General features: G+C 38.7%; 2 protein-coding genes across 10 annotated transcripts; both read left to right on the top strand.

Annotated features, from left to right (window-relative positions):
* Positions 1 to 535: 535 nt before the first annotated feature.
* FBX2 (F-box protein 2) lies at positions 536 to 3,820 on the top strand. Of its 2 annotated transcripts, none has more exons than XM_039118298.3 (2): positions 536 to 1,309; positions 1,840 to 3,820. In XM_039118298.3, exon 2 carries the CDS (start codon positions 1,923 to 1,925, stop codon positions 3,618 to 3,620), a length of 1,698 nt encoding a protein of 565 aa, XP_038974226.3. In that variant the 5' UTR covers positions 536 to 1,309; positions 1,840 to 1,922; the 3' UTR covers positions 3,621 to 3,820. The 2 variants fall into 2 exon arrangements, with proteins under 2 accessions (XP_038974226.3, XP_026663023.4); XM_026807222.4 differs by having other exon boundaries at positions 539 to 1,309; positions 1,851 to 3,820.
* Positions 3,821 to 8,185: 4,365 nt separating this feature from the next.
* Positions 8,186 to 15,832, top strand: LOC103713827 (putative receptor-like protein kinase At1g30570). 8 transcript variants are annotated; one of them, XM_039118293.3, is made up of 4 exons: positions 8,186 to 8,442; positions 8,659 to 8,723; positions 8,863 to 11,698; positions 15,271 to 15,832. In XM_039118293.3, the coding sequence occupies exons 3-4, from the start codon at positions 9,108 to 9,110 to the stop codon at positions 15,302 to 15,304; spliced, it is 2,625 nt and encodes an 874-aa protein (XP_038974221.3). In that variant the 5' UTR covers positions 8,186 to 8,442; positions 8,659 to 8,723; positions 8,863 to 9,107; the 3' UTR covers positions 15,305 to 15,832. The 8 variants fall into 8 exon arrangements, with proteins under 8 accessions (XP_038974221.3, XP_089782967.1, XP_089782966.1 ...); XM_039118292.3 differs by having other exon boundaries at positions 8,319 to 8,554; XM_089926841.1 differs by lacking the exon at positions 15,271 to 15,832 and having other exon boundaries at positions 8,659 to 8,706; positions 8,863 to 11,945.
* Positions 15,833 to 19,361: the final 3,529 nt, after the last annotated feature.

Below are 19,361 nucleotides of genomic sequence, written 5' to 3'. Positions count from 1 at the left end.
TGGTTAGTTTTTATTAGATATAATCAAATTTGATTTAGTTTATTTGGGTTGTTTTTGCTTGTTATCAATACTTGATCGAGAATCTAACTCGAACCAAAAGTCTGAGCTTCGAGTATCGGCCAAATATAGCTTCAATCCATAAGAAACTCTAACTTTTGACCTATTAGTTAATAAGTTTAGTCATGTCAACTCTACTTTAAAGTTTGATTAGACCACAACCAAGGTAGGTTAACATTTCTTAACAAATTTTTATTGTACCAAATTATGCTATTGAGAACCAATTAGGTTAATTCTAATTTGATGAGATACTTAACTTATATTGATGAGGTTGAGTCTTAATTGAGACCTATGCTTTATCCATAAGTTTATCTTAAATGGTGATATAAGTCTAATAAAGTTAGGACTAGACTTGGAGTTATTTTTATATTTTATATTTTTAAATGTTATAAATTTTATTTTATAATTTAATATTAAAGTTTTCTTTATGCTCATCCTAGGATATTTTATTGGTATTAAGTAGATTTTCACTATAGCCAATATCCATTAACCATTTGTAAATCTCCTTCTAACTATCCATAACTAGTTTTACATTTGCTATTTTCGGTCCTTCTCATGTTGCCACCAATTTAATGAAGTACTGAATGAGAAGATTGAGATTAGGTTCATGCATAACCACCAAAATTGATACTTCGGCCACTATATTTTTTTTTTATAACAAAAAAGGAGGAGTTGTCTTCCATTCACATGTATGTATGTGAGCCTCAAATAAAGATTGTTGGCACCAAGAGCTTAAGAACTAAATATTTCCAAGTACAACAGCAAGTAGAGGCCAGCATTTGCCTAAAGATCTATTTTTTTTTTAATAAGGAAAAATATTTTATTTTATTTTTAATTAAAAATATGGGGGTGGGGCTGAACCGAGTAAAAATTTGATCGAACCGGCCTGACCCGTCCGGCCATTTCCAAACCAAACCGGATTTCATGATGAGACCCGGCCGAACCATTTTGAACACCTCCCCCACGTGTAACCTCCAACCAAAGGCCAGAAATCACCTCTTCTCGAGAGATGACGAAATCTAGCCGTCGATTTCTGGGAGCACCGGCGGTTGTTGGGGCGGTATATATATCCAAGGATTCTTACCGAATCGATCGGGAATGAAAAGAACCTCCATTTTTCTCTGCCCCAGAATTCGCCAAGGACGAGCGCTCGAGAGATCTTTGAGGTCCGATCAAAGGATTTCTAGGGTTTCTTCCGTGATTCTTAGGGTTTCCATCGTTTGGAAATCGGATCCAGGCTTCGGATTTCGAGGTATTTCTCCCAGCGTGTTCCTTCCCTTTGTTGGATTTCTATTTTATTACGTAGCTTTGGATCTATGAATCAGACTAGGGTAGGTTTCCGATAGGAGAGTTTAGTTTTCCTTGACATTACGATTTCTAGGGTTAGGGTTTCCTTGTTTTGTTGACTTCTTCGGAGGCTAGGGTTAGGATTTCCGTTTGTTTTTGGCGGTTCGCTGGGGGAATTAGGGTTTCGAGGCCTGCAGTGTACCGAAGTTGATTCGGAGCTCCTAAGGGATTCCAAATTTGGGATTTTATTGAAAAGATTTGGTGGGCTTGAGATTGTCGGGCTCTTCGATTGAAATTTTACGGTTTCTAAGTTCACGAATTAGGTTTTTTTCTGGGGCTCGGTTTAGCTTCTTTTGTTTTAGAAGAAGAAGTTAAAACTTCTTGATATATTGCTTTAAATTATATTTGAAGAAGGGAGCAAGGTGTTATTTTTGGCTTTTCATAACTCCAAACACAATATTTAGGTTGCAAATTACTGAATCTGTAATAAAAAAGGTATCTTTTAGGGATTTTGCGCTACAATTTGCTGTAAAGGGAGACTGCTCTAGAGGCTACTCGGTCCCGGGTTTCTGTCTTTTATGGCCCTGGAATGCCAGGAGGTTGGAGAGGCATCACCAAAGAATTCTTTCAGTAATCCGTGGGGCAAAGAAATCACTCGACCCAGCACCAGAGACTATTTTCCTTCCGCCAGTTCAAACCCCAATTCCAATAAGAAATCCCCGAACAAATCTGTCATACCAAAACTTGTTTGTGGTTTACCTTCGAAGAAAGCTGAAACGAAGTCTGGAAGCAAAGGAACTGATCATGCGAGTCCTAATGGAGACCATCGGTCTTTCACCGATCTTCCTTCTGCTTTGGTGTCCGAGATCCTCCGGCGTCTTGATGCCAAAGAGCTTGGAATTGTCTCCTGTGTCTCTCCCCTTCTCCACAGCTTAGCATCGGATCATCAGGGCTGGAGGGATTTCTATTGCAACAGGTGGGGCCCACCTCTGGATTTGAATGCTCCTCCAGTGTCAGGCTCCCCGAACCAGAAATCTTGGAAAGAGCTCTTTGTAGAGAGGGAGTTCAGGAGCAAGTCGTTCATGGGGCGTTTCAGCATTGATGCACTCCATGGTCACACAGAGGCTGTTCGTGCTGTATTTCTTCTGCGGTCGGCAAAGCTCATATTCACTGGAGGGTATGACTCTGTGATTCGTATGTGGGACATGGAAGAAGGCTTCTCCATTGCAGTGTCTCGTCCCCTTGGTTGTACCATCCGAGCTATTGCAGCTGATTCTGGGCTTTTGGTAGCTGGGGGAACAGATGCTTTTCTCCAGTGCTGGAGGGCAATTGAAGGGAATCCCCATCTGTTTAACATCACAGGTTCCACCATGAACCAGAATTATGACTTCCGTCTTTGGGGGCATGAAGGTCCTGTAACTTGCCTCGCGTTGGATTCTGCCAGAATTTACAGTGGCTCATGGGATATGAGTGTTCGTGTATGGGACCGGGCTCGATTGAAATGCTTGAGGACATTGAGGCATGGAGACTGGGTGTGGGCTCTTGCTCCTCGTGGAGGCACTATTGCTAGCACAGCTGGTAAAGATGTCTATGTTTGGGACATTGAGCATGGAGACCCGATAACTGTAATCAGTAATGCTCATGTGGGCAATGCACATTGTTTAGCCCGGAGCCACTTGGGGGATCTTTTGTTCACAGGAGGGGAAGATGGTGTCGTTCACATGTTTGAGATCACTGAAAACTGTGATGATGAAGACATCGGGCCAGCTGCTACTTGGATTCCCCATACTGGTCCTGTACATTCTCTTGCTTTCGAGTTTCCTTGGCTCGTGTCCTCTTCAAGTGATGGTAGACTTGCACTGATTGATGTGAGGAAACTGTTGAAGTCAAGCCAGTGTTCCTTATCAAGGCAATGCGTCAGGGTTAAGCAGTCTGCTCCAGATGTGGTGGAACCTCCCCAGAGAATGCTGCATGGATTTGGGTGCAATCTTTTCTCGGTGGATATTGGTGCTGATAGGATCGTATGTGGTGGTGAGGAAGGTGTGGTTAGGGTCTGGAACTTCTCGCAGGCACTGGAGATTGAGAGAAGGGTTCAAGCTCTGCGAAGCATCAGGCAGGAGAACCGGATGAGGCGGCGCAAGGCTCAGATTGAAATGAATGGCAACACTGGGCGAACTGATCAGTGTTCGGTTGCAGCTAAGAGGAATCAGTTGAACGGGGACCGGAACGGTATTTGGCATAGTAAGCGCGGCGTGAGCGGGAAGCTCAAGGCCTAGAGAGAGGGATTTCAACCTCTCACTTCAATTTCAAAAAAACACTCATTTCACTGAAAGTTGTAGAATGATACTTAAGTCTTTTAGTTTCAGCTTAGCATGTAGTGCTTTCTTTAACTTGAATCTCTTCTTTCTAGTTTGCTGCTGTAATTTGATGTTGCCTTTACTTAATACAGATCGTCAATAGCCCTTTCTTTTTGTTACAAGCTTTTCTTACTGTTTTCTCCTGGCAGTCTGAGATATCCTCGTAATGGTCTAAATGTAGTGCAAAGTAGTTGGTGAACTGAGTCATTAGTTTGTCTGGGATTACCTTCTGTTTCTGAGATTTGGTTTTTGGCACACTTTCATCAGTTTCGGGGAATGGTTCGAAGGTTGTGGTGTCGGACGTCTGTTTTTGGTTTATGACTGCTACCACAAACCTGCAGCAAGGTCATTTGGGCTTCTGGACTGGTGGGTTTGGGTTGCAGCACGAATCCTCTGCCCGAATCTTGCGCATTTCCACCGTAGAATTCTGGCCACCGAGAACCTGCAGTTCATTGGTGATATTGGTGTCTTTGCTGGGTGGATTCATTCTTTTTGTTGTGACGGACTGGTTTTTGGAGCCAGTTTTGATGGTTCTGCTGCAAGATACGCAGCCTTCAGAGGGTTCAAGAAGGTGAACTCTGGTCGGCTATCCTCAATTTCCTTGGCTAGATTAGGAATGAATTCTGCATTCCTAGTAATCTTGGCTGGTGTTTTGTAAGCACCTAATTGAGCCTCATTATTGTTAGATTTTCTTCCACTTACTGCTATGCATCCGAGTCTTTTGATTCGATACTTCCAGGGCTTCAGATGCTGTCTTTAATGGCGTTCCTCGAAGTTGGCATATAATTCATGGACTTTAAGATTTTGGCCTTGGATACCCGGGGATTGTTGACAGAATGCGTAATATCCAAGGTCACCAATGGGTTATAAACTTATAATCCGACTAGTTTGAGCTCTAAAAAGCAGAAGATTAGATTCTTTTAGATATAAAAAAAAACACAATGATGTGGCATTTGAGCTTTGTGAAATCTGAGATCTAATGATTGTAACGGTGGCATTTAAGAATGGTCGGGAAGCAATGATTTCCTCTTTCTGGTGGGAGCTTGCAGCTTAATGTCCCAACAATACAAGGACTCAACCCCAACCTCTAGGGTATGGCAGCCTTCATGCAGAGAGAACCAGTTCCAAGCAAGAACATGTAGAGATCCATACATGATTTCCTTTTTCTTCTGGTGGGAGCTTGCAGCTTAATGTCCCAACAATACAAGGACTCAACCCCAACCTAGGGTATGGTAGCCTTCATTCAGAGATAACCAGTTCCAAGCAAGAACATGTAGAGATCCATACAAATAAAATGCTAATCCGAGACATGATAATCTCTGTATATCTCGCAGTTGGGCAGAGTTTCTCACGATTAATCACTTGGGCATGCACCGATGCATATATTAATTTGAAGCTGGCCAAGGCACTGGCAAAAAAGATGCATCAGAGAAGAGGAGTGGTAACCGAATCAGTTTATTAGTTTGTCAGATGGCTGCTGATCACATGTTTGTCAAAATGTATATGACTCCTACTGTAGGCTCGAATCTTTATCGCCCCTTGGTCAGATTTCGCCCTAGATCAAAGTGTTGACTTGATTTCTGTCGCACAAATTGAAATATAGTTTAGCCTCGAAAATAAGGGATAAGTAATGAAAAAAATATTGACCACCACGATCTTAACCAGACCGATCTTCTTTATCTCAGACATAAGCCAAGAAGAATAATTTCGGTCCCGACCGAAAATACAATCGATTGAGGAGCACCCAGCCGAAGAGCCGACCAGTAAGAGCCACCAGTCGAGAAGCTAATTATCCGAGGAGAACATTCAGCACATGTCGACGAGGACCGAGAGTTCTAACAATTGACAACTCCGATAATCTATAATCATGGTAGCACCACAGTCTGCGTCTGACCACTATTACATGTAATATGGAACTTAACAATAATTTTCGGCCAAATAAGAGGTCCAACCGGGGTAGCTGTTGTTTGAGCACCTTGTGAGGCACTTTCCGCAAGCAGTAAATTTATTTAAAAAGAATTTTCCATCCCAAATTATGGAAGTTGCACTATCTTGTAGATTTTTATTTTTAACAAGGATATTTCCCAGTTTTTTATGTTACACCCAGGATCATGGTGCTGTAGACACAGCCTGTAGACACAGGCATCTGCCACTCTAGTCACATCATACTTTTCTGTATTTTTTTATTTCGCTTTCAGTGTCTTTCACATACGATTTGATAACTTTAAGGAGTAAAATATTCTTGGGAAAAATATTAAATGTTGCTGCTGGGTTCACTTCATTGCTATCGGACGTTGACATGGTGGGACATATGAATTGCTGCCACCTGATGTTACCTACCGCTCAGACTGCTCAGTTTGCAGGAAGAAATTCAAGTTTCATTTCTAAAGCAAAAGTTTTGGTCGTATTTTATATGTTAAAATTATATAATTATAATTAATATTAATAAAATAATAAAAATAATTACTATAAAAAAAAAAAATAATCAGCCAAAGAACACCATAGATTGATGAACCACTATAAGACCTTTTATTATAGTCGGTATGGGCATTTTTTTTCTTCCTTAATTCATTATTTCATAAATTTCAAAAAACTAAGTCCATCAAAATAAAAAAATAATAAAATAACTATTAAAAAAATCTCCAAAGATAGGGCAAATTATACCCTGTACTGCACCATAACATTGGTAGATCAAGCCCATCAAATTTCTATTTTTGTGAGCTTAATTCATCGTTCAGTTCTTCTCATATTGTCATCTCACTAAGCTTATTTTGGATTGCTCCTATGGATATAGAGTATAATTTCTTCCAAAGGAGGGTTTAACAGAGCAGACCATGGTGAGTCCAAGTCCTCTCAAGTTTATAAATGAATTTAACAGCCCAGATCTGCAAATCTTGATCGTCCATGCACTATAGAATGGCCTGTGATGCACTGGAGTCCATGCTATATATTTTATAGGCCCCTACAATATATAGGGCTGGATGTATCATAAGCTATCCTGCAATATATATTGCCGACTTTGACTGCAACTCAAGATCCAAAATTAAGTGGATCCAAATTCAATTGCAGCAATAATCTTTCAAACCGATAGAATATAGTTCCATCCAAACTTTTAATCATATGTTTTCTACAACTAGACACTTCACATGCTCATCTGCACGTTATACCAATAAAAATGCAAGCTATAAAGATTCTGTCTCATGAGTTAGTGCATGATTAGTCATCTCGTTGTCATGTGCAAACATAAAAAATCAAGTGGCATTACCAAAAACAGAGTATTGTAATCTTAAATCTACTCTTCCAACAATCCATATAGCAATTGTCTCCTCACCATACTACAAACCATTGTCCCCTTTCTATTATTAGCAATTTACATGTTGAGTGTAAGTATTAGCAACCACCATTTTTATTTTATTTTGGCAAAAGGGAACTACATTGGCTTCCCCTCTGTTACCTACCTTGCAAGTTTGTAGTGTCCTGGACTCCAAAATGACATCAAATTATTTCAAAATATGCAAAGTTTGGTTCTTCCAAAAGAATCCTTTAGAGTGATGCACCGCAAAAAAGATCACTCAGTCAGCCGTACTGTTCGTCTCTCGATAAACACGGATTGCCTGGAAGGAGCCACATCCTCTCGCAAGTCTCCGAATGTCGTGGAGTAATGCTGCCCACCCGTCACGCTATGTCGTCTTCAAACTCATTCGATCACCATAGCCGAGTTTCTTTCAAGGTGGATGCAGGCTGCACCCAGAGTGTGCCTCGTATAGGAGATGTCCTCTCACGCCGTTCTCAGCGCAGTTCCAATAACAAAAGTATCAAAGATCCGCCAGCCCAAAATATACTAGGTTCAATAGTATGACGTTGTTGGATTTTTTTTTTTTTTTTGTTCACTTTTAACTCATGTTGGATATGCATGCAAAACAATGACTTATACATCAATCAAAACACAAGGGCCCAGCCCATTCCTACCTCATGCTACTAACATTAAATCAACGTACCCAAGCATGCACATGCTACAACCACACGTCAGCTATCACTTTTGGCCCCTTCAAGCCATCCGCGTCTAATAATTTTTCTAAGTAAACTGGAAAGCATCACAATATCTTCTATTTTATTTACAAGAATTCCAATTCCCATATATTAAATGGTCTTTGGTGCGGCTAAAAATATGCATAAATATATTACAATTATTACTCTTTCATGGTGGGAAGAAAGGGAATAATTAATTACATCATGGGCATTGGTTGGTACCTTGTTGAAGGTTGGAGCAGTGGTGCTTGGTGAAGGGAAAAGGTATTTCACCAAAAAAAAAAAGAAAGGGAAAAGGTAGGGGTAGGTAGTTTTCACTTTCTCCCATGAGGTAAAATCCTGCAAAAATATACACAAAGGAGATAAGTCTTGTGATCTAATCTGAGTATCTAACCCATAGACAACAGCATGTGCCTACCATCCATGTATTGGATTCTCCATCATTCACAAATGTCGACCACCACACTCTCCATTCAGAAATAATAGTATATTAAAAACAGAGAGAGACCATAAACAAAAAGTACAGACAAAGTGATGGCCAAGCTCCTTTTTTTTTTTTTGTTTGGTGCTCTTGAGGCCAAATGCTCCACTCGAGAACTCAACTCCATTGTTTCTGGCCAAGCTCCTTGTCTCTCCTGTCCTAGAAAGACCTACCCTTCTGCTAAAGCTCCAAGCAGTGCTCTATATTTGGAGGGCATTTCTTCATCGCCAAGTAAGTTGAGATGGAGGGGGAAAAATTCGTTCTTTTCAGCAAAGATCTATTCTTTTTGCAGTTTTTGCTGTGATTTTACTTGTTTTTCGGAACATTGTCACCTGCTAGATCTGTAAGTTTTGCTTGGGATTCCGAAATGAACTGCTTTCTAGAGCTTTGGAATGTGCTTTTGTGATTGTTGGGCTTTTCTTTGTGTTGATCTTGTGCCTTGTTCAGTGGCCATAAGAGAGAAGGGGAATCCGTAAGGATATACGTCCCTAAAAGGTGGAATTTTGTTCAAGGTTGTGGTGGAAAGGGTTTTCATCTTCTTAGATCTTGTTTACATTCCAGACCTCGATCTCTTTTGTTGTTTAAAAATTCCTCATTTTTTTTTTGCATGGGTGTTGCTGTTTGGGTTGGCTTTGTTTTGAACAACAGCAGAACTGATGAACTACTGGGAGGTAATTCAGGGGTTTTCCTTTCCTTTCTATTGCTGCATTGTTCAGCTCTGAAAGCTTTGTGGAAAAGTTGAAGTTCGGAAGAGTAGGGTCCTTGTTTTTCTGGTTTAATGGTGCTTCTTTGAAGAATTCTGGAGACATTTTAAAGGGCCTTAGAAGCTTGCTTGCTAATTATAGTGGGAAATTCCTGTGGATGCCGAGTGACAGCTAAAATTGTATTCCTTGAAGATGAAGTTTCTCAGGCTGCTTCTTATGGGACTTGCATCTACTTTGCTACAAATCGCACAAGCTCAGGCGAAGCCGTTTCTGATTAACTGCGGTTATAATTCTAGCACAGATGTCGACAATAGGAATTGGGTTGGAGACTTGACCTTTGGTAATAATTTCACGCTGAGTTTTCCTGGAATTATTGCATCAACTACCACAGTCAATGAGGAATCTGGCTACCAATCTTTGTATAGAACTGCCAGGATATTTAACATGACATCGTACTACAACTTCAGTGTATTTTCAGGGAATTATTGCATAAGGCTTCATTTCTATCCCTTCTCATTTGAAAATTTTAATGTCAATGAGTCAGTATTTGATGTAACAGCTAATGAGCTGAAGTTGGTTTCCAAGTTCAATGTCCCTGGAGAGATCTCTTGGAAGAACATGAAGAGCAATTCGGTGGTCGCTTCTCTAGTTAAAGAGTATTTTCTTAATGTCAGTTCGAATGAGCTGAATATTGAGTTTGTTCCCAACTCTGAATCGTTTGCCTTTGTGAATGCAATCGAGGTCATCCCGGTTGGTGATAACTTGTTTGTTGACTTGGTGAACAAAGTAGGAAGCAATGGTTTAAAGACCTCTCTGAGTATGAACGACCGAGGAATTGAGACTATGTATAGGTTGAATGTGGGGGGACATGGACTTAATTCAAGCGAAGACCAAGGCTTGTGGAGAAAGTGGGAGTCTGATGAGAAATTTGTGTTTTCTTTGAACGCGGCAACCACAATCAGTAATGCTTCAAATATAAGCTATGTCTCGAGCAATGATTCTCTCATTGCACCCCTCATGGTTTATGAAACAGCAAGGATGATGACCAATAGTGAAGTTGTTGAGAAAAGATTCAATGTATCATGGAGATTCGATGTGGACCCCAACTTTGACTACCTTGTCCGGCTACACTTCTGCGAGCTGTTATATGATAGAGCAAATGAGAGAGTTTTTAGAATCTACATTAATAACAAGACAGCAGCTGAGAACTATGATGTCTTTCTGAGGGCAGGGGGGACGAACAAAGCTTACCATGAAGACTATGCTGATCTGGTTCCACAACAGGTAGACACTCTTTGGCTTCAGCTTGGTCCTGATTTGTCGACTACTGCTTCAGGTACTGATGCACTTTTGAATGGAGTGGAGATCTTCAAGCTGAGCAGGAATGGGAATTTGGCTCATGCTTCAGAAAGGATCACCGGTGAGGAAGGTTTGTCTGATAAGCAGCCAGAGAAAGGTCTTTGGGAAGCCATCGGTGTCGGTGGCGTCTCTGTTGTTACCATCTCTATAGTGTGTACACTTTTCTTTTTCTGCATTCAGAAGAAGAAAGCAACTTCTGTTAAGGAGAATCCTCCCGGGTGGCACCCACTTTTCCTTCATGAGACTATGGGAAGCACCACTGATGCCCGGGTATCTAAATTGCCTGTAACCAATATTGTTCCATCAGCTTCTAATAGAATTGGAAGAAGATTTGCATTGTCAGAGATTAGAGCAGCGACGAGGAACTTTGATGAGTCCTTGGTCATTGGAACTGGAGGTTTTGGCAAGGTCTACAAGGGTGAGATTGAGGAGGGGAATATGGTAGCAATCAAGCGGGCCCATCCACAATCTGAGCAGGGCCTAGCAGAATTTGAAACAGAAATTGAAATGCTTTCAAAGCTCCGGCACCGACATCTTGTCTCAATGATTGGATATTGTGAAGAGCAACAAGAGATGATCTTGGTTTATGAGTATATGGCAAACGGCACACTAAGAAGCCATCTCTATGGAAGTGCTCTCCCAGCACTTACCTGGAAGCAGCGGGTGGAAGCATGCATTGGTGCTGCTCGTGGACTTCACTATCTTCACACTGGGGCAGAGAGAGGTATTATACACAGGGATGTTAAGACAACTAACATTTTATTGGATGAGAACTTTGTTGCAAAGATGGCAGACTTTGGGTTGTCTAAAGATGGTCCGGCATTTGACCATACCCATGTCAGTACTGCTGTGAAAGGAAGCTTTGGATACCTGGATCCTGAGTACTTTCGAAGGCAGCAGCTAACTCAAAAATCAGATGTCTATTCTTTTGGGGTGGTGTTATTTGAAGTTGTATGTGCAAGGCCTGTAATAAACCCAAGCTTGCCCAAGGATCAAATAAACTTAGCTGAATGGTCACTCCGATGGCAACGTCAGCGGTCGCTTGAGACGATTGTGGACCCCCGGTTGGAAGGAGCTTACTCATTGGAATCCCTGAAGAAGTTTGGGGAGATTGCGGAGAAATGCCTTGCTGATGAGGGGAAGAACCGGCCTACAATGGGCGAGGTATTGTGGCATCTAGAATATGTCTTGCAACTAAATGAAGCATACAAGCGAAGTGGAGATCAGGAGTCTTTTGGAAGCAGTGAGCTGGGATTTGCTGATTTGTCTTTCGGTCTCCCACATATTATAGAGCAAGTAGATGATGCTTGTTCAAAACCATTGAACATCAAAGAAAATGCTGTAGAGTCAATAGGAGAGGATCATTGTTTGGAAGACACCATTAGAGTTGTTGATTGCTCCCAGCTGGTTAACCCTCAGGGAAGGTGAGTGCTACAATATTCCTAATACTAGAAACGATCTGTGCCTGATATCCCATACTTGTAATTTCTTGTTATAAAGGTTTCATGTTCCATTGTGTTCGAGCAAAGTTACATTTTCGAAATCTCTTCTGCTTGATATAATCAACTGTGGGGATCTTTACATTTTTGAAATCTCTTCTGCTTGATATAATCAACTGTGGAGATCATAAAGTTTATTTTCATTTTGGTGAATGTAATTATATTATGTGATTCATTCGTTTAGTGGTTTGAAAGGTATTGTATGTTTATTGGAGTCACGTGCAAAGGATGCTAATAACATACATTATTTATTTCTCTTGAACTAGTATTTCGTGTACTCAACAAATGCATGCTAACTTCTGACCCAGATAATGGTCTCTAAATAGAATTCAGCTGTTTTCAATAGTTTTTCTTCTCCTTTCTGAATTTGGTCCGCTGAGTTATTTATGCTCCTGCTTATTGCTAGAATTGCCATGATAACTCTAGAAAGTAAACAATTTTAGTACCAGATGTTTATTTTCAGATTGTTTAGACAGAATATTCTTCCGGTCATTGGAATGGGATTTTTGCCTTTAGAAAGAATGGATTGGATGTTCAATTAATAAGACCAAGGTCCATAATCTGGAAAAACACTCAGAAGACCTCCAATTCCAATTAAAGCTTTTAATCCCATGGAACCACCATCCTTTTGATGAAAACCAAAACCACATTCTCACTATTCTTCCTTTTCAGAGATGCAATGTTTCTTTCCTCAAGAAGGGAAGAATATTATTTCTTTATCTGATCATGTTCCCAAGCACAAAGGGGGCAAACTTTGTTTCAACTGCTGAATCAGAGTCATGATTTATAAGGCCAGCAAACCAGTCTTGCTGTGGCATCATCCTTTGAAACTAATTATTACTTTCGGAAGTAAGCAGGTTAAAAAGCGAGATGGAAGAATGATTACAATGTTTCCTGAAAGAATGATGACTAACGAACGCCCCTTGCTTGATGATTGACTTAAAAAGTGCCAAAATTCTTTGATTATCATGAAAAACACATTTTGGTTATAATTTCTACAATGCATATCATTTTGCTTCCTACCCTCGGTAAAATTCCACTTATTTATCAACATGTTTTGGTCTGTGGTTTTACATTGTTGTAAACTCATTACGGGTTAAAAAGCTATAATTTTATATGCATTTACATACTTGGGTTCAGTTGCATCCCAATGTTTACAAGAGTCTTCATGGCTTAACTCTATAAATATATGTTTCTGCATTTGTCCATCTTTTATTTTTTTTTAATTCGAGAAATTTTTGTCTAACCTTTTATAATCACGGAATGTTAAACAGTTATCTACAGCAATATTTTTTTCATCCTTTGCTTCTAGTTTTGTGCAGTTTATTCAATTAATCGGACTACGTACACCTGTGTTTGCGATGTAAAGGATATGCTTTTGGTGACAAGAAAATGTAAAATTACCATGATAGAGACAGAGCAAAAAGAGCACCTAATCATCATCCCTCTCCAGATAGGATAATGCAATGTGGTCTCGGCTCATTGTGAATTATTTTGAATTTCAAACCAACGTAAATTTGGAAAGCGGCCATCCTTACCACTTCATAATTTATCTGGCAATAGGAAGGACTTGTCTGCTTGCATGAGCACATAGATTTTATTAGTGGCATTGCTGATGCCAACTTCAGTGATGATTTCCACTTATTTTTCATGTCTATACATATTAAAGCACTCTAAGACTACTATTTGATGGAGTTGATGTCATGGAAATAAGTAAAAATTTCACAGTACAATTGCTGAACTTCATCGATTTCTGAGCTTTATATAAAATTTTATAGTGACAAACTCTCCATAACTAAGTTGTGCTTAGATGGTGGCTTTCAATTACTCTTATTTTCTTGCTTGAGAGGGAGGGGACATGAGAATTATTTAGTATAAAGGTACTATGTATAATGTGGAACAATTAGAATTTTGAGTTCATTCAAATGCTTGTTGATGCATGTGATTAGTATATCAGATTATAAAAATGAAAAGATTAGGTTGCTAGTCATTGCAACCACCACAAATAAATGGACAGAAGATAGGGTGGGTTTGGATAAATCCCACCCCATCTATGCCCCATACCATCTTCTCATTAGTCCTACTGTGGTCAGAATTGAAACCTTAACTGCTTAGAAAGAATTTTCTGAATCTAATGAACTGGACACATGGCGATTATGAAGGTGCATTCATAGAAATATGCCAGAGATGGAAACTGACACAAAGATACAGTTAATTCCTCAATGTCTATTTAATTAAAACTAAGGTAAAAGCATATAATGAGAAGGATGGATATACCAGTTCCACCTCTGGGAACAGCATTTCAACAGTATGTCAGCTTCGTGTTTTTGTGACTTTACTATTTTTGATTAAAATCATCCAAAGTTTCTCTCTCATGATTTGGATTTAGTATTTATCCCTATTCTTTGTACCAGTTATCATTCTGTGTCTTCTATAAATAACATCTACTATATTTTTATCCATGGCATGCTCAAGGAGATAATCTTACGAAGCTCATGACTCGTTCTTGCTCTTTTTACATATTCCTAATCATCAAAAAATAATTTTTCAGTGCACCTTTCTTCTCTAACAAACCAAATTCTCTCTATGCTTCCATATTGTATCATTTCATCATCAATAATAGCCATGTATGATTTTATTTTGGGATCTTGACATAAAAATCCTTTATTTGCCTTGAATACCAAGATATTCCCTCTTTTCACAATTAATACAACTAAATCCTATAATCTGGTTTAATTGGACCCTTAGGTTATGATTCCATCAAGCATAAAATAGTAAATACCTCATGTACAAGTTGAGGCTTTCAAGGAGCAAGTTGCAACTTCATGTATTTTTCCTCCTCACCTCTCTGTTGACCTGATCCGGCACTGCTCGTCCCCCCCTACCCCTAATTGTGCTGCTGGGTAAGAAAGCAATGCGAACCTTCACTAGCACTCTTCAAAAAGAGATAAGGTTGGAATTAGACCTTGCTCCTCAAGGTTCTGCTGTTGCATACTTAACAGAAGAATAGATCAGCAGATGCGAGAAGAAATAGCTGGTTGTTTAAGAAAATCTTTGGAATAGATGAGTTGAGAATAATCAATTATTCTTGACGAACAAATTGATGTCATTTTGTGAAGCTTTCCCATCCATGTATTCCAACCTTGGGATATGTGAATTATACCTCTGTTATACTTTCATTTACTTTGTTTGGGGCCACTTTTTTTTTTGTCTCCTCGTGTTCTGGTGCTTCTTTGGGATATCCTAATTAACTAGTAATACCATATGGGAAACAAGAATTAGCAACATTGCACTATTAGCATATTATGCACTGGTGCTATTTAACTAACATAATAGATTGCATGTTTTGTCGAGTGCTCGGTGCTAACTAAACCAAATTACATTAGATATGTTAATCAAAATCTATTATGAATACTGGTATGTACTTTGACAGCAAGCACAACCAGCATGCAATGATATAGTGTGTGTTTTTTTTCCTTTTCTTTTTAATTCATTAGAGAAGGGGGGAGAACCCCAATTCCAAATATATGAAAGCCTGCCTGGAGGCAAGCAGAAACAAACAACATGAGATGGGGAAAATCAAGTTCCACTATGTAGGAGCAGCAGCAAGGGAGGTGGTATATTTTGCAAGGAAGTCAGCTGGTTGATTTACTTTGCCATGGATGTGCATGACCTTGAAGGCAGCAAAAGATGTGCAGAAGTTATTTGAAAGGTGCAGTGCTTCTGTTGAAGGAAATTATACTGCTACTGTTTCAATTCCATATACCACAGTAGAATCAGAGCTACTTTTCTTTTCCAATAAAACAGTGGATATATTAATATTATTTCATGAAGAATATGTACCATGGCCAAAATGGCCCTACAAGATGTCAACGAAAAAGTTCGAGATAGCTTTTGAGCATCAAAATGTGACAATGGGATCATTTATTGATATTGAAGAGTATAGGAACGATGACAGTTTATCAGAGTTGCTTTGTTGTGTCTGATTTAGGAGACAATCAATTTAATGTAACATATTTGGTAGTTCTCCTTGATCTTTCAAGGCATTCAGCATCTACAGTTCGTCCTTTGCCTTCTGAATGACTTCTTTCTGAGTAATGGCTCTGTTACCATCAGCATATGCCATATCTACGTCGGGCTCATGGTAGAACAAGGTGTCACTGAGTACATCCATAAAAGAATCATTGAACCATTTAGCTGTTGCAGCCTTTTGTCCGAGCTCCGTAAAACTGCTAACCATGCACTGCACTAATATATAGTTGCTAAGCAAGCATAAATCCTTCAAAGTTGGACAAATCACTAGTCAAAATTTTAACAAAAAAAAAGAATAAAATTCATGAGTCATAATGGAATGAAGAGGTTAAGTTTACCACCTTAATTCTGGAAAGATGGATACTGCCATGATTCTTAATTTATTGCTAACGGTTTGCAGATTGGTTAAAATCAAAAGAAAAGATTCAGGACCAGAAATAAAATTCCAGAGAGAAGAAAATATTCCAACAGGCTGCCATGCGAGGACTAAATGGAAGAAAAGAACAGAGACCACATGGAAGAAAATATCAGGAAGCCAAATGAAACTGATGAAGGTGCATTTGAGTGAGGAGGGAGGGAATGAGAAGAAGAGAGACCTCTTTTCCTTTTGCAATTTTGCTACTCAGTGAAGCTTCATGCTGCTTTAACACCCAGCAAGTGGTGGCCGAGGGAGGCAATGCTGGATGGGTCAAGGGTGAGTTGGGAAGAGAAAAAGAAAGAAAAAGTTCCACAGCAATAGCATCTTGTTCCTTACAAACTAAGGGCTCGTTTGGTTCGCGGAAAATGAAGGGAGGAAAGTATGGTCAACAGGAAAATAATGAGATGACTCTTATTTGCTTGGAGTTTTCAAAGGAGAGAGACGCAAAAGTTGTATTCCTATGGGAATACAATTTCCACATTTCATGGTAAAGACTTTTCCATGAGGCAGGAATCACTCCATTTTTTTTTTCTCAAAAAGACCCTTCAGCATTAAAAAAGCATTAAAGAGGCATTAAATGCCTAATTTTTATTAAGAGCATAATAGGACTTATACATAACCTTTCTAGGAAAGTGGATGGCTAATCAAATATAAGCACTTTGGAAATTTGTCACTTTCCCATGGTCAACCAAATATACCAAAAGTACTTTCCTAGGTATCCTCTTCCTAGGAATTTGTTTCTCAGGAATCATATTCCTAGAAGGAAAAATGCTTCCGCGAACCAAACGAGCCCTAAGGGATATGTTGGGTATTCACTATTTTTTGACACAGTCGGAAGGCAGACATTTGGGACTTGTCTGTCCACTAAGCTAAATTGTAGGACTTATTTTGTATTCATTACAAGAGAAGGACCATTATGTCAAAACCTCTACTCTTTTCACAACAAGCTTCTGATAGTTTCTTTGTGGAAGAATGGTGGATAGCCATTTTTGTTTGTAAAAATTCTTGTTACTTTTTATATTCTTCTCCACCACTCTTTTGTAGCTTGGTTGCGTGGCTCATATTCTTGTTAATTGCTGCAAATCTACATATAACTTTTGCTCGTACAAGTGGTAAAAAAGCTCTTATCATTTGACATAATAATTTAGCTAAGTCAAAATATAAGGCCTTTCACCTTCCTCTCATTTTGCTAATTTAGTGATCATTTGAAAGTACAACACCACATGCTTTACTGCGGCCGATTAAAGTATACAAATACAATGGAAACACCAAAGTCGCAACTAATGCAATCAAATGCTCCAGTTTATTTCACCACAGTTTTGATTTGCTAATTACATTGAGGTCTGTGGTTTGATCATACATTTGCAGGATTTTGCATAATGCCAGTTAATCAAAGTGTATGGGCATTATGCACTGACTGATACTCTTAATCTATGTGAAAGAAGGGCTGTGAATGACAACCTCCATTCATATCAGATCTTCTTTAGTGTCTCCATTGCCATAAAATGCTTCAAGCTTGGCTTTTGTTAACGCTCTTTTAGGAGACAGGGACCTGCTGCTAATCTGCTATACAGATACAGAGTCTTTCGATGAACACATAAGCTGTGATCTCTATTATAATGTGTATGTATTAGGTTTCTATGGAAGCTCCCAGTTTGGGACTTAATTAATTCCATCCATTTCAATAGGTGGAAGTAACTGGAGGACGGGTCATTATATGAGGGAGATTAAACACTAATGCAATTAACTACAGAAGTCAGTACACTTTAAAATTTATCTATTTCACACATAGTTTATGGTTCTGAATCAACTTGATCTTGGAAGAATGTTTATCATATACAATTTCACCCTCGATTATATTCAATTGAAGAATGCCAAATGAAACAAAGGCAATATTCTTATGTGCCAGGGTTTTTATGTTTAGTAGTGGAGCAAAGTTGCATGGGATGGTAAGTGAGGGCTTCATCAGCAAAGGAAAAAGAAAAATATCTTCTAAGGAATCATGTTATTTAAGTTTTGTAGGTATAGTGATCACTACACGATGGCTAAATATCTTCTAAGGGCAAGAAAAATTTATTTCATTAACTAGGTCTCAAGAGAGCTAAGCATGTCATAAATTGAAGTCCGGTGAGATACAAGATTTGCTCCAGTCATATTTAGCCATTTTAACTCCATAATTTTTTACAAAATTTTATACTATGCAGTATATTTTTGACAATTTTTATTTTTTTATATATTATATTTTCTCATGTATCATACTTGCATATACTAGTAATACCATAGATGAATGTAAAGAGTAAGGGAAAAAAAAGAAAGCAAATGATGAGTTGAATTGAGAAGGATGATTAAATGACATGATGAGAAATGAATGCTTCGAAGCACTTATTCACTGAGAAAAATTGGAATAGGGATAAACACACTTCTAGTCATAGATACTAAGATTATTATTTTTGTAACCTTATGGATGCTATATTTTTATATTCTTACCTTGCTTGCAGGACTTTATGGAGGTGCTTTTCCCACCCCTTAAATTTATCTATATAAATGCAAAACTTGATGGCATATCATAACAAACATGCGAATCATGGATTAGCCTCATCTACCAAGACTTGTATTTCAACATCTTCAGCATCACTAGTAGGTAATTTGATTTTTTGGTTATCAATTTGGTTGTCTAAGCTTAAGATCGTGGGATCTCCTCATATTACCTAATTGGAGACCCAGATAGGAAGGTGGGAAGAAAAGAGGGGAGAAAGAAGACACCGGACAGAAACAAAGTGGAGCTAAGTTTTTTCCATACCTCTTTTGTCTCTCCATATCTTATTCAATTTCTCACCATCTAATTTTAATGGGGGATGAGATGCACCCTTGATGGTTGGAGACATTCATAAGATTGATTATATATATATATATATATATATATATATATATATATATATATATATATATATATATATATATATTATTTTCAATCCCCAAATACAAGAGGTTCCATCAAATAGAGGCACAACCATCCATCTTCTTTAAGGTCCATAAAAATTGGTCAATTTTTCCATTGATCAACTTACCCATATTCTTATGCTTATGTAAATAGATAAGTTATTTTTTCATAGATAGTATTTACCTATACAATGGAAG

This window comes from Phoenix dactylifera, chromosome 12 (assembly GCF_051530095.1).
Source record: "Phoenix dactylifera cultivar Ajwa chromosome 12, Ajwa_hap1_PhDact_Kaust_v1.1, whole genome shotgun sequence".
Lineage (NCBI taxonomy): Eukaryota > Viridiplantae > Streptophyta > Magnoliopsida > Arecales > Arecaceae > Phoenix > Phoenix dactylifera.
This window is presented reverse-complemented; position numbering and strand designations above follow the sequence as displayed.

Coding starts and splice junctions, on each gene's coding strand:
- FBX2 (XM_039118298.3), top strand. CDS start 1,923: ATGGCCCTGGAATGCCAGGAGGTTGGAGAGGCATCACCAAAGAATTCT.
- LOC103713827 (XM_039118293.3), top strand. CDS start 9,108: ATGAAGTTTCTCAGGCTGCTTCTTATGGGACTTGCATCTACTTTGCTA. Junction 11,699..15,270: donor CTGGTTAACCCTCAGGGAAG/GTGAGTGCTACA, acceptor TTAATTCATTAG/AGAAGGGGGGAGAACCCCAA.